The sequence below is a fragment of the Ylistrum balloti genome, unplaced genomic scaffold (assembly GCF_031769215.1).
Source record: "Ylistrum balloti isolate Yb309-2 unplaced genomic scaffold, AGI_CSIRO_Ybal_v1 Utg369772, whole genome shotgun sequence".
In the NCBI taxonomy this organism is placed as follows: domain Eukaryota; kingdom Metazoa; phylum Mollusca; class Bivalvia; order Pectinida; family Pectinidae; genus Ylistrum; species Ylistrum balloti.
Window position 1 is genome coordinate 2606707 of NW_026781965.1, and position 14132 is coordinate 2620838.

Sequence of the window (14132 nt, forward strand, 5' to 3'; positions counted from 1 at the left end):
TTTTTTATTTTGTGTATGGTGAGTCTCCTGCCTTAGACCTCATATGTTTCAAGGGAATTATTAGTGAGATCTGTTTATTGTCCAAGCATATATCTATTTCCAAGACATTCACATTACCAACATTATTTCAGTCTCCCCAAATCAGAATGAGAAGAAGTGGGATTTCACAAAATATATAATTAAAATACTGAAAATCATGGTTTTCAAAATAGATGTTTGAAGGGAAATGTAGCACAAATGATGTCAGTGTCTGAAGTGTAGTTAATGTTGTTATATTGATCATAAAAGTTGTTTTGAGAGAGTAGTATTGATGATGTGTGACCTTGGGATGACCTCTATTCCATTAGGTTGTGACAGTGTACAAATCCGAGTAGATGCTGACACAGGTTTGTAATGGTGTTTTATCTTAGGGTGTCAGTGTAAACTCATCAGTCTGACAGAAGGTTCTGTGTTAACAGCATAGCTTTATCAGAGAATGACTTTACATGCATGAAGCTAGGAAAAATCTCATGCTGTACTTACTCCACGCTATAATTCCATATCCGATCTATTTAGTAAATGTACATGATATATTATGCCAAGTGATGTCTTTCTGATTCTTTCCTTCACATTTAAACAAAAAGGGAGGCAATGGAGGTGAATCACATAATCTTGAAATGAAAACAGTTTAGAGAAACTCATGTCATTTTTGACAAAACTGTATTGAAAAAAAAATCTAATACCCATGTATGTGCAGTATTAATTTAACACAGTCTTCAGACTTACATTCTGTCAGCTTTACCTCAAATGAGGTTTTGTTACAGAAAGTCAGTCCTTGACTGAGAAAAAAAAATCTGGATTACATACGGGTGACAAATTTTATCAATCACAGGCAACCTCGCTTAAAAAAGGCCTAATTTGTAATTATGGAAGGTGATTATCATTCTATAATTCTGATTTAGAATAAAGTGATGGTAATCGCATTAGTAACATCACAGGAAACTCTGTTGTCTAAAGATCAGGTCGACTTTGAGACTGGTATGGTTTACACTGTAACCAACGATTCATAGTTTCATTCTATGTAATTAAGTTCTTCTTTATTTCTGCAGCATATTTATACTAATTCATATTTTTTCTTATGTTTCAAGCATAAACTGCTGTCTGTTATGTTTTACAAAATTTTTAAGAGCAATTAATTAAACTTTCCTCTATTTGTGTTATAGCTGATTCTGTTCTCATTTGAATATATGTTGATACAGCTTTGCTTGAATGAATGTTCTTAATAAAGACTTGTAATTTCTGATTAACTGTTGCTGTTGTACTACTTCATTGCATGTACAGCTGATGTAAAGTTGTTAAAGTGAACAGTTGTCAAACACTGTCATGTTAGTTTATAAATAAGCTATATATCTGAAGAACAAACATCAGATAGATTGTCTTAACACTGAAATATTCATGGACTAATCCAGTAAAACATATCTTTGACCCAGGACTCCAAAATAAACCACTTGTGGGATAGATGATTTCAATCTTATGGAAGTTTAATTCTATAATAAATACTATGAAGGTCATTGCTCTCATGACTTTCTTGTTACTCTATATTACATCCTCTGTATGTGTTCGTTGTACCTTGTTCTGAGGATAGACTATACTTGTAGATATAGGGTTGTCAGTAACCACACAGCTGTGTTAAATAGATACAAGTTTGGGCACTAATTACTCAAGTTTTCAATACAATTACATGTAATACTTTATTATATTACAGAAATTACCCAAAGCCAGTCTGAATCAAACTCCCAGGTAAGAAACCAATCCCAATAATTGTCTTTGTTAATCACAAGCAGAAAGTATGTAATATCAAGAATGCACCAAATTTTGGGTATCTGTTTATAATGATATATTACATTTAAAGGCAATGTCAAACAAATTTTTTCTTATTCATATCGTACTACATATATGAAAGCAATACTCTCTTTACTTTAACTTTTTTTCAGCTAATTGTTATAACATAGCTAATCATTTGTTTATTCTTCAAAATCTTGATTACACATATCTGTTGTATGCCATTGTCTGTCAATTTATAAGTGATCTTTATGACATACATTTGTGCTTTCCTAAGTTGCATTGATGTGATGATTTTATTTTGGGAGAATTTTGATAATAGTATCTCTATGTCCAGTTATCAACTCTTAACTCTTACTGCGCTTAATATCATGCATTATAATGAATGTGTCATTGCTTTGCTATACGAGCATTGTTGATTTTTAAACAAAACATTCTTGCTACAGGAGGACGAAGGGCAAGCTAGGACAGTTGAGACAAGTAACAGTGACCAAGCTTCCCATACTCACCTCCTGAAGAGGAGTAATTCCTCTCCTTCCTTGCTCAGTGGCAGTGCTGACAATGTCGACATGAAGGAAAGCATCAGTGACATGGCCCTGGTTGATGTGAACAGAGCTGAACGAGAGGTGGCAACAAAAGTCCCAAACCAACCAGCTCATCTTAACAGTGCTCAGCTTAGCTTATCTCTGTCAGACAATCATAGACAAAGACCACCACCACTTACCAACCTTAGCCAACCCTCCTCACCATTGAAGAGTGTCCATCATCACCTAGATTTAGCACCATCACCAGACAGTTCAGAAACATCCTCACTCCAGGATGAGGTGACAGACCTTCCTGCTTTCAGAAAGTTACGGGGTCATACTATCTCTATAGTAACAGACACCAAAGGTGAGGAGAAGTTTGTGCAGGGGAGGTCAAAGGCCATCACCCCGAAAGAGAGTGGTCGTGGTGGCATCAATCCTAGCTTCGTGTTCCTACAGCTGTACCAGGGTGGAGTTTTACACCAGGGCAACGACATGCCAATCCTACTGCCAGATAATCAGGTGATTCCAGTGTACCTTTATTAATGTTTCTGATGACAGTTCAATGTATGGGATCTAAGGTGATTTTTGTTTCAGAGAAGATATCTGAAACAAAACTGAAATTTTTTCACTTGTTATTTATTCTTGTACACTAGCCCTTTCGTCTGGAAACTTTATGCAATATTCGTAGCAATCTTATGGTCTTTCTGATATAAAAAGGGAGGTAAACCAGTTTAATATTAAATGCAAAAAAGTATTGATTTATTCTTATAAGATGGTCAAGTTATTTTTTATGGACATTTGAGCTGGTACTGTAATGTATGGCCTAATTACATTTTATTTTCCCTATTACTTACCTATACTTACAATCTATGTTATGGTCTCCCATTAACTCAGTGTTAACATGGAGTGTATTCAAAGGAATGTAGACACATCCTTGACAATTCAAGGCAATGATATGATGTCATTTTGACGCCATGTTGACCTATTTTATGTTAACACTTTGCATGTCGAATCCGTTAATAGCTTCACGTCAATCATTCAGATGATAAAGATTTCGAGGAAGTTGTTCAAGAAAATAATCATACAATGGAAAAATCTTTTATGATTTAGAATAAGTATCATGTTGGTATTTTCAGGTATAATCTTAAATGTAAAAATAACTATTGAATGCTCGTCTGATTTGAATTTATTTTCAACGTAATCTTGGTGACAGATAAATAATCATTAGTCTTAAAGGAACATCATTCTTTTGTTCTGTCACCCATTATCATTTAAAGGGCATCTTACTTCATTATGTAATTTGTTAGTTCCCCAAGAATTCTGTTTTTCAAGCTTGCTCCCTTCAGTACAGTGGACTCGACCAGCAGCTCTCTCTGCTCTGCTATTTGTCATTCAGTTCACCGGGCCTAACTGAAGTCAGTCAAGTGCCACAGCTGTTATAGCCCCTCAGCCCAAATTGTATTATGTGTAAATAAATGTTTTTCAGGTGAACTCATTCTTCTTTGTGTCTTATGTATAAATAGATAATAAGTATAACCTTATAACTGTTTGGTGGTTAATTATGTGTAAAGTATATTCATCCTTAATTTTTGTACAGGCAATCACAAGAGGTCTGAAGATGCTGGACCACATACACCCATATGAGACTCACAAAGTTGGTGTGATTTATGTCGGGCCTGGCCAGGTATGACAGAATTATCGATAGGGGATATATCCTGGTTTCCCATTACATTAAATTGCAGTAGAATGCTTTTAGACATTACTGAGGGATTAAGCTCCCAGTAAGCAGTGAAATTAAAGACATTACTCAGCACACTAGCAGTGCACAATGTCGGTTAATAATAAACATCAAAACACTACTCCGAAGCTGTTGTGATTGATACTCTGTGCCTGATTATTAAATAAAGTGACCATGTCACAAAACAACTGAAATACTATTGAATATCAAAATATCATTGAATTTTGGATTTGTTTATTCATTGGTTTTTCGCATTCTATTTTTGTCATTGGTTTTGCATTTCTCTTTTAGGGAAATGAAATTTCAATTAACATTTTGTTTTTTAAAAATACTTTTCAAAATACTATTATTTGAGTCTGATGATCTTTAAGAGATTTTACAGACAAATGTCATTTATTTGTGGATTCTCGACAAGTTTAAGAAATATTAGTGTCCATATTGTTGAAAAAGTTAACCTCTCAGTTTTATGAGGGAATTGACATATGAAGTATTGAATATGTTTATGTTATAAAGAGTTTGATTGTGGTAAAAATATAGGAATGAAGGTTAAGATAAATACAATTTTGTTCACCTTAGACCAGGGACGAGAAGGCAATACTAAGAAATCCTTATGGATCGGAGAAGTATGCCCAGTTTCTGCAAGGCCTAGGACACTTGATGCATCTGCCTGATTGTGACCCCAACAGGGTCTATATTGGGGGGCTAGATGTTCATGGTAGTGATGGACAGTTTGCCTACAGCTGGCAGGATGAAACAATGCATGGTAAGTCCTTTGGGTGTACTATTTGTCTATAAGCTTTTGCCTATATACAGCTTGTTTGGTGATGTGATACATAGTAAGTCCTATAGGTGTTCTCTGTACCTATAAACTTTGCCAATATACAGCTCGTGTTGTGATATGATACATTATGAGTAATGTAGGTCAATTTGTTTTGCCTGTGTTGTAAGTAACAGTGTGTGCCAAATATCCACAACTTTCAGGATTATTGCTCAAACTGTAAGGTAGGGACTGTTATGAATCTACTTGGTTTGTGTTATATTTTGTATTAGTTGGGAAAAAATACATTCTATGATTTTTTTTGTATAAATACATAAGCCAATGTTTGATGAAATATTGCTATACCTGCAATAAATTGTTCTTTTTACCAAGGGGTGGGTGCTGGGGGGGGGGGTCAAACATCTTGTAGATGGGAAAGTTCGTTCACTGTATTGATGGGATAACCCAAACTTACAAAATCTTGCCCCACAGAGGATGGTAAAGAGGTTCTATAAATCTGTTTAACAAAGTTACACAAATCTTGCCCATAAGAGGATGGTAAGGAGGTTCTATCAATCTGTTTAACAAAGTTACACAAATCTTGCCCCACAGAGGATGGTAAGGAGGTTCTATAAATCTGTTTAACAAAGTTACAAAATCTTGCCCCACAGAGGATGGTAAGGAGGTTCTATAAATCTGTTTAACAAAGTTACAAAATCTTGCCCCACAGAGGATGGTAAAGAGGTTCTATAAATCTGTTTAACAAAGTTACACAAATCTTGCCCATAAGAGGATGGTAAGGAGGTTCTATAAATCTGTTTAACAAACTTACAAAATCTTGCCCCACAGAGGATGGTAAGGAGGTTCTATAAATCTGTTTAACAAAGTTACACAAATCTTGCCCCACAGAGGATGGTAAGGAGGTTCTATAAATCTGTTTAACAAAGTTACACAAATCTTGCCCCACAGAGGATGGTAAGGAGGTTCTATAAATCTGTTTAACAAAGTTACACAAATCTTGCCCCACAGAGGATGGTAAGGAGGTTCTATAAATCTGTTTAACAAAGTTACACAAATCTTGCCCCACAGAGGATGGTAAGGAGGTTCTATAAATCTGTTTAACAAACTTACAAAATCTTGCCCCACAGAGGATGGTAAGGAGGTTCTATAAATCTGTTTAACAAAGTTACAGAATCTTGCCCCACAGAGGATGGTAAGGAGGTTCGAGACCTCTGTTGAACAAACGTTACACAAATCTTGCCCCACAGAGGATGGTAAGGAGGTTCTATAAATCTGTTTAACAAAGTTACACAAATCTTGCCCCACAGAGGATGGTAAGGAGGTTCTATAAATCTGTTTAACAAAGTTACACAAATCTTGCCCCACAGAGGATGGTAAGGAGGTTCTATAAATCTGAACAAAGTTACAAAATCTTGCCCCACAGAGGATGGTAAGGAGGTTCTATAAATCTGTTTAACAAAGTTACACAAATCTTGCCCCACAGAGGATGGTAAGGAGGTTCAATAAATCTGTTAAAATTTCCTGCTAAGTTTCTCACCTGCTTTATTGTAAATAACATGACTGCTTTCATTCCTGTTAAAGCAGCTGCCCTACTCATATAACTAACAACCTCAACAAAAACACTATTTTTTCCTTCCTTTCTGACAGTGATATACCATGTGGCGACCTTGATGCCAAACAGAGACTCTGACCCCAACTGTAATGCCAAGAAGCTCCATATAGGGAATGACTATGTGACTATTGTATACAACGACAGCGGGGAGGACTACAAGATTGGGGCTATCAAGGTCTGTCATAAGAAATAACAAGCAATTCAAACACAGAGAGGTTTTATAAAATCACATTATTTTGATTGAAACATTAACAACTGCGGGGAAAGATATTTTTAACGATGTTTATTTTGAAGATTCTACCACAATTTCCAACATGTAACATATTTCATTGATTGATCGATAGAATTATCTTGGAAATGAATTGTTTTCCAATCTATGATCGTTTTCCTTGACTTCAGGGCCAGTTTAACTATGTCAATATAATGATTAAACCATTGGACCATGAGAGTAATGCTGTCACTTTACAAGCCAAGGAAGGTAAGTTATCTCCCCTTACTCCTAAATATCACATCTTAGATGATGAGAAGTGGGTGCATGGATAGACTTTCCTTTTTTGATTAAAAGCAAACAAGAAATGCATGCTTGTTTAAGGTTTTGATGATGAAACCCTTTCTGCGTCTTTGGATGGTTTGACTGGTTCATTGCTGAGAACGAATTATGTCACTTTTAAATCTAATAAACACTTTATACTTTTGTTTACCAATGCATGCATGGAAAAGGCATTCTCAAAATATGTCTAGTTTTGCATGAAATTTGTTTTAGATGTCTTCACACTCTTGTATGTAAACTATGCATATAACTTGGTGTCAGTCTTAATGATACATGATGGATAATACACTATGGTTCTCATTCTTACAAAAACATGTTTATATGAGGATTTAATCTTGTGTTCATACAGATGTTGAAATCTTTTATTTTAAGATTTATTGTTATGAACTGAAATAAGTATCACCAAATTCTCACAGAATAATTTGATGTTCTCTAGAATACAGTTTAATACCTGGTGTAAATATCATTTATTGATAAACATATGTTATGTGCATACTTATTTTCAAACTGAAGCGAGTTCATCATTTTACTTTTTGTTATATATTAGAATTTTATGAAAGCTAGAGATCTATTACACTTGACTTTTTCTTGTGTTCTAGTGCCGTTTCAGGACAGGATAACTACAGGTACTGATGTGTGTCTGTAATGTCTGGCAGCCTGTATCTTAAGTATAGCCAAACTGGGGGGTCTCTCTCCTGACAATGGAGAACTAACAAGACTTAGGAGATAATAGTGACGGGATACTAACACACAAGTCATAGGAGATAATAGTGACAGAATACTAACACACAAGTCTTAGGAGATAATAGTGACAGAATACTACAACACACAAGTCTTAGGAGATAATAGTGACAGAATGCTAACACATAAGTCTTAGGAGATAATAGTGACAGGATACTAACACACAAGTCTTAGGAGATAATAGTGACAGAATACTACAACACACAAGTCTTAGGAGATAATAGTGACAGAATGCTAACACATAAGTCTTAGGAGATAATAGTGACAGGATACTAACACACAAGTCTTAGGAGATAATAGTGACAGAATAAGAACACACCAGGCTTAGGAGATAATAGTGACAGAATACTAACACACAAGTCTTAGGAGATGATAGTGACAGAATAAGAACACACCAGGCTTAGGAGATAATAGTGACAGAATACTAACACACAAGTCTTAGGAGATAATAATGACAGAATACTAACACATAAGTCTTAGGAGATAACAGTGACAGGATACTAACACATAAGTCTTGGGAGATAATAGTGACAGAATCTTGTCTAGTATTTCAGCATACGTTATAAACTAGTCCTTATTTTAGTACCCTTGCATAAAAGGTTTTATTGTTGGTGTTTGTTTTTATGCATTTAATACACATATATATTTAGTATATTTTCATCCTTTGTGCTTTTTAACACTTATATATAAAATTGATTTGGGATTCATTCACTCTTTTTCTTCCTTTGTGTGAAATCATATCAACAGATTAATGGTCAAGTCAAGATTAGAATAAATTAAATTAAATTTGAGCTGAATAGTATAACTTTAGAAGTCTAATCCCAAGGGTTGACATTTGATTTACCTCACACAGGGATGATTAATTATTGATGCTCTCACCATTTTTTTTTTAATTTTTTACTTTTATTGAGGGTGGGAGGAGGGGGTACATATTATGTTACATTTGTCCATCCATATCTGTAGAACATCTCAACAGTTTGTACATATTTACTCTATAATATTTTAACATCAAGTTCTACACCTGATATAAGTTAATTATAGGTCAAGGTTAAAGGGTCACATTTGACAACTTCTGTCATCAGACTGTTAGGCTTCTATACAAGGGAGTGAGGCTTTTCGTCTTACCATTTTTATATAAAAAATGGATAGTTTTATCCCATTGTGATAATTGTGACATTTAAAAAATGTTTAGTGTTAAAATTTGTAGCAAAAAGCATGTGAAGTGTCATTGTGTAGACACGGTAAAGCTTTCACTTAGTTTGAAGCCATGTCATCAACACAAAGTTAAGACACCAATTGTCAGAAGGAGTCTGAAGCCATTTAGTCATATTTGAGGTATTTTTCCAGGTTTCTAAATATTATAATGCATGGCATCATGTGCAAAGAAAAGTGTGCATGTTTATGTTTAGTTTTATTTGTAAAGCAGGTATACATGTATATTACAATCACTGGCTTGTTGTTTTGTTACTAGCAGGAATACTCCAGTAGTTAAATCTGCTGGCCTCAGAGTGTGAGTCGTCACTCGATCAGGGATAAAAAAAAGATTCACTGAGTCTCAAAAGTGAATAGTGAAAGGTTTTGATAAATTTGTTATGGTTGTGCTAGGCTTGGAATCAAATCAGAATGCTATCAATCACTATCAAGAATTTGGTTTTCTGTATTCATATCCAAAATCAGAGCGAATCTAAACGATAGCTAAACTACTAAACAGTGAGACATAATTCACGATTTGCACTATATATTGAGATATGGAAAAGAAAACGTCTGAGGTAGTTTTATCTAGCTCATAACTTCAACGCATTTATTTACTCTTCAGTTTTGCAAAGTTCATCACAGATAAAGTTCTACATGTATATTTTCATAAATACATGTAAATTGGAAGTGAATGCGATGGCCAGTCTGGGATGAAATTAGCTTTCGTTTCTTATGTTTGGAATATGAATGAAATTCTGGTGTAAAATAGACATTAGAGCCAAAATTGATAGAAAACAAATGCAAAAAAGCTGAATTTATTTTGACTGGGAGCTCTTTCTTCAGATAAAATTACTTACAATTTTATTTCCTGAGGCCAAAAATGACATAGGATTTAGTCTAAGCATTAACGACAATCTCTAGGTTTCAATAGAAGTTTTGTTTTTGTTGTTTCACATTAATGTCACTATAACATATAAAGTAGTTAGATTGTTATATCCTAATGTAAGCAAATGTCTGTGTGTTACTGGGACTACATTAGATAAGATCAAGGTCAAATTCTAAGTAAATGGAGAACATTGTGATGGCACTCTCTGGAAACTCCTGTAGTCTACACTAACTGCTAGTGAACTTACTCCAGTCACCTGCTTTAGCATGTAAATTGCAACTCTATAAGCACGTAATATTCATTTGAACAAAATTATTTCTCTTTTTATGGAATGGCTAGTTTTTAAACATGGAATTTGATTGATGATGCCATTTTAAGTCCTCATTTAGGTGTTTAAATCTATTATCTGCCTGCATTAGCATCCTGATGGAACTTACAATACTACGAAATGACCTGAACCTGTAGAGTAATTTTAGATGAACTGAACCACCTGTAATATAGCACCTTACCTGGACACTCCAATCATTAACATCAAGTATCCTTAAGCACCTGTGATATTATCACATCATCTGAACCCTCCATACAGTAATATCAAGTGACCTGGATCAGGTATAATACCACCTGAACCTTCTGTTCTGAACAGTTCTAATGTTATGTAACCTGAACTAAGCCCTGATATCATGTGACCTGAACTCCCATGATAATGTCACGTGACTTGAACATCAATAAATACATTTCCTCCCACAAGGAGAAAATTATTCAGTGGCTAAGTAAATACCATGTCATGAATCTCCTTTAGTGATATCACCTTAACCACTTATAGTATGACTTTATTTGAAGTCTCTCTTATGATAACATGAACATTTTCATATCTGTGAATGAATTGATGTCAAATCATTGTTCTCTATTGATATAAGTAATATTTACAAATATGAATGATCATCCACAATTGATAAATTATTACTATTAGATACCAAATCTTTTCAGACATTGCTGAAATTCTTGGACACAAAGACACCAAGATCATATCAGATGCCAACCTCCCCGATTTGGTCAGACAGATAGCTGTGAACTGTGATGTAAGTTTTGTAGTTTTGAGATGTGCAGTATGCGATGTTGGTAAACATTATACCTAATACATGTCCTCTCTGTTAGTCTGTCTGTAATTTGATTCTTTGGTTTCTGTGACCTGTCAGTAATTGTCATTAGTTGTCAGTTTATTTGTCATTTGTCATGTGGTACTATGGTTCCTATATTCTATCACTAGTTGTCCGTTTATCTGTCATGTGATAGTATGGTTCCTATATTCTATCACTAGTTGTCAGTTTATCTGTCATGTGATACTACGGTTCCTATATTCTATCACTAGTTGTCAGTTTATCTGTCATGTGATACTACGGTTCCTATATTCTATCACTAGTTGTCAGTTTATCTGTCATGTGATACTACGGTTCCTATATTCTATCACTAGTTGTCAGTTTATCTGTCATGTGATACTACGGTTCCTATATTCTATCACTAGTTGTCAGTTTAGCTGTCATATGATACATCGGTTGCTATATTCTATCACTGGTTGTCAGTTTATCTGTCATGTGATACTTTGGTTGCTGTGTTTTATCTTTAGTTGTCATTGGATCTGTCATGTGATACATCAGTTGATGTGTTCTATCTTTAGTTGTCATTGGATCTGTCATGTGATACATCAGTTGATGTGTTCTATCTTTAGTTGTCATTGGATCTGTCATGTGATACATCAGTTGATGTGTTCTATCTTTAGTTGTCATTGGATCTGTCATGTGATACATCGGTTGCTGTGTTTTATCTTTAGTTGTCATTGGATGTCATTGGATCTGTCATGTGATACATCAGATACTGTTCTATGTCTATCACTAGTTGTCAGTTTGCTGTGTTTGTATCTGTTCCTATATTCTATCACTAGTTGTGTTCTATCTTTAGTTGTCATTGGATCTGTCATGTGATACATCAGTTGATGTGTTCTATCTTTAGTTGTCATTGGATCTGTCATGTGATACTTTGGTTGCTTGTTCTTCCTTGAGTTGTCTCATTAATTGTCAGTCTGTCACAGTGATGTTGTTATTTTAGAGTAATTTATTGTGCAATAAACAGTTAAAGATGGTCAAAATATTTTTATTTTCAAATAAATCAAAGTTTTACATGGCTTTGGTACCATCAGGAAACATGGTTATATAAATAAGAGGGTACAATTATCAGTTTGTCAATGGGATATACATTATTATATATATATGTTGGAGGGATGCTTTGATAACAAAGAATTAAAAATGAAACACTGAACTTGTTATATGTGCATGTTGGAATAGTGGTATGTATTAGATGATGGATAGCTGTTCAGTACTAGTTTCTTACCAGAATGATAACAGTATGATTTTCCAGTGAGTATATATAGCCAGACATATCAGTCTATGGTTAGTATATACAGCCAGACATATCAGTCTATGGTTAGTATATATAGCCAGACATATCAGTCTATGGTTAGTATATATAGCCAGACATATCAGTCTATGGTTAGTATATATAGCCAGACATATCAGTCTATGGTTAGTATACACAGCCAGACATATCAGTCTATGGTTAGTATACACAGCCAGACATATCAGTCTATGGTTAGTATATACAGCCAGACATATCAGTCTATGGTTACTTTATACAGCCAGACATATCAGTCTATGGTTAGTATATACAGCCAGACATATCAGTCTATGGTTAGTATATACAGCCAGACATATCAGTCTATGGTAAGTATATACAGCCAGACATATCAGTCTAAGGTTAGTATATATAGCCAGACATATCAGTCTATGGTTAGTATACACAGCCAGACATATCAGTCTATGGTTAGTATATACAGCCAGACATATCAGTCTATGGTTAGTATATACAGCCAGACATATCAGTCTATGGTTAGTATATACAGCCAGACATATCAGTCTATGGTTAGTATATACAACCAGACATATCAGTCTATGGTTAGTATACACAGCCAGACATATCAGTCTATGGTTACAACAACTATATTTGTCCTTATATTTCTGTCTGTGGTTGCCTGGAAACCTCTGTTTAATTTCCCCAGCTGGCCTCTCTAGTGCTGCAGAGACAACAGAGCCAGCCACAGGATCCTTTCGCATCGAACTGGCTGGAAAGACTTCGTCAGATCAAACGAATCAGGATGAAGACATTGACAGAAGAAGGGAACCAAGTGGAACAACCAGCAAAACAGCAAGAGCTTGGAGACTTTACAGAGTTTGTGTGAGAGGACTGTGTATTGATTGTGGTGTGAAGAGGTGGTACTCTGGCAAGTTGCTGTGATGGAACTTTGATTGAAGAATGAATGGTTCAAGACTTGATTTAGTATGTGTAGTGTGTGAAAAAGTTGGAGACTTGATGAATGTGTTATCTGATGATTAGCTGTGTTAACAAAGGATGATGCTGGATGTAGCCTGAGCATGGCTCTGAAATCTGCTTGGCAAGGCGAGATGTATCTTCAGATTGTTCTAGTCACATGTTCTCTGCGTAAAATCATATTGGTGTTAATGTTTTTTCAAAGGATAGAACGTTTCTAGGTAAATTATTTTTATGAAATTGTTGAAAAAATGACAAAATGATGTATTTTTTCTTAAACTATTTCTCTTAATTATATTCCTGTTTTTATTATGTCTGTATACTAAACCCTAGTGCAACTGTTACCTAAATAATTGATTTTCTGCCCTTTTATACAATTGCTGTTCACCCTGCATGTTGTAAGTCTACAGATGTATAGAAGGTATATATCCCTGTCACCAGCCAAAATGTGAGACCATTGCAGTGTTGCCTGTTACTTTCGTGTTTACAGACTCCATTGTATTCCGACATTGGTACCCAATACAATCTTGAAAGTAAAATGTGTGTCAATTTTTCATTTTATCAGATAACTTGTGAAGATTGTTCATGGAAATAACGGTTTTGTTAAAAAGTAGAAATACGAGTTTGCTGCTGATACAGTTTATTATAGAAAAAAGATCTCTTAGTATATGAGATGTCCTCTGGTGTTCGGATGTATTTCTTTGACAAAATACATGTCATCTTACAATTTAAAACATTTACAAAACATCCATTGGAAAATACCCTATGTAAAATGTTTATAAGTAACATCACCTTACCACTGTAAAAGGCAATAGTAACATGAGGAACTGTTAGAGTATGGAATAAGTAATAATACATTGATTTAGAAAATTATACCCACCAATGTGGGTAACATGTACTTTGGTTT

General features: G+C 34.7%; 1 protein-coding gene across 5 annotated transcripts in view; it reads left to right on the forward strand.

The window, feature by feature from the left end:
* LOC132543945 (tuberin-like) overlaps positions 1 to 13764 on the forward strand; it is a 41234-nt gene extending 27470 nt beyond the window's left edge. For 3 of the 5 annotated variants that reach the window (XM_060207500.1, XM_060207501.1, XM_060207503.1), the window contains 9 exons: positions 1745 to 1779; positions 2268 to 2867; positions 3946 to 4032; positions 4663 to 4849; positions 6512 to 6651; positions 6876 to 6954; positions 7626 to 7652; positions 10835 to 10926; positions 12957 to 13764. In XM_060207500.1, coding sequence (XP_060063483.1) covers positions 1745 to 1779; positions 2268 to 2867; positions 3946 to 4032; positions 4663 to 4849; positions 6512 to 6651; positions 6876 to 6954; positions 7626 to 7652; positions 10835 to 10926; positions 12957 to 13136 — 1427 coding nt within the window. In that variant the 3' untranslated portion in view covers positions 13137 to 13764. The remainder of the gene's footprint in view (positions 1 to 1744; positions 1780 to 2267; positions 2868 to 3945; positions 4033 to 4662; positions 4850 to 6511; positions 6652 to 6875; positions 6955 to 7625; positions 7653 to 10834; positions 10927 to 12956) is intronic. The other 2 variants (XM_060207502.1, XM_060207504.1) reach the window with 1 other exon arrangement.
* The last annotated feature ends 368 nt before the right edge of the window (positions 13765 to 14132 follow it).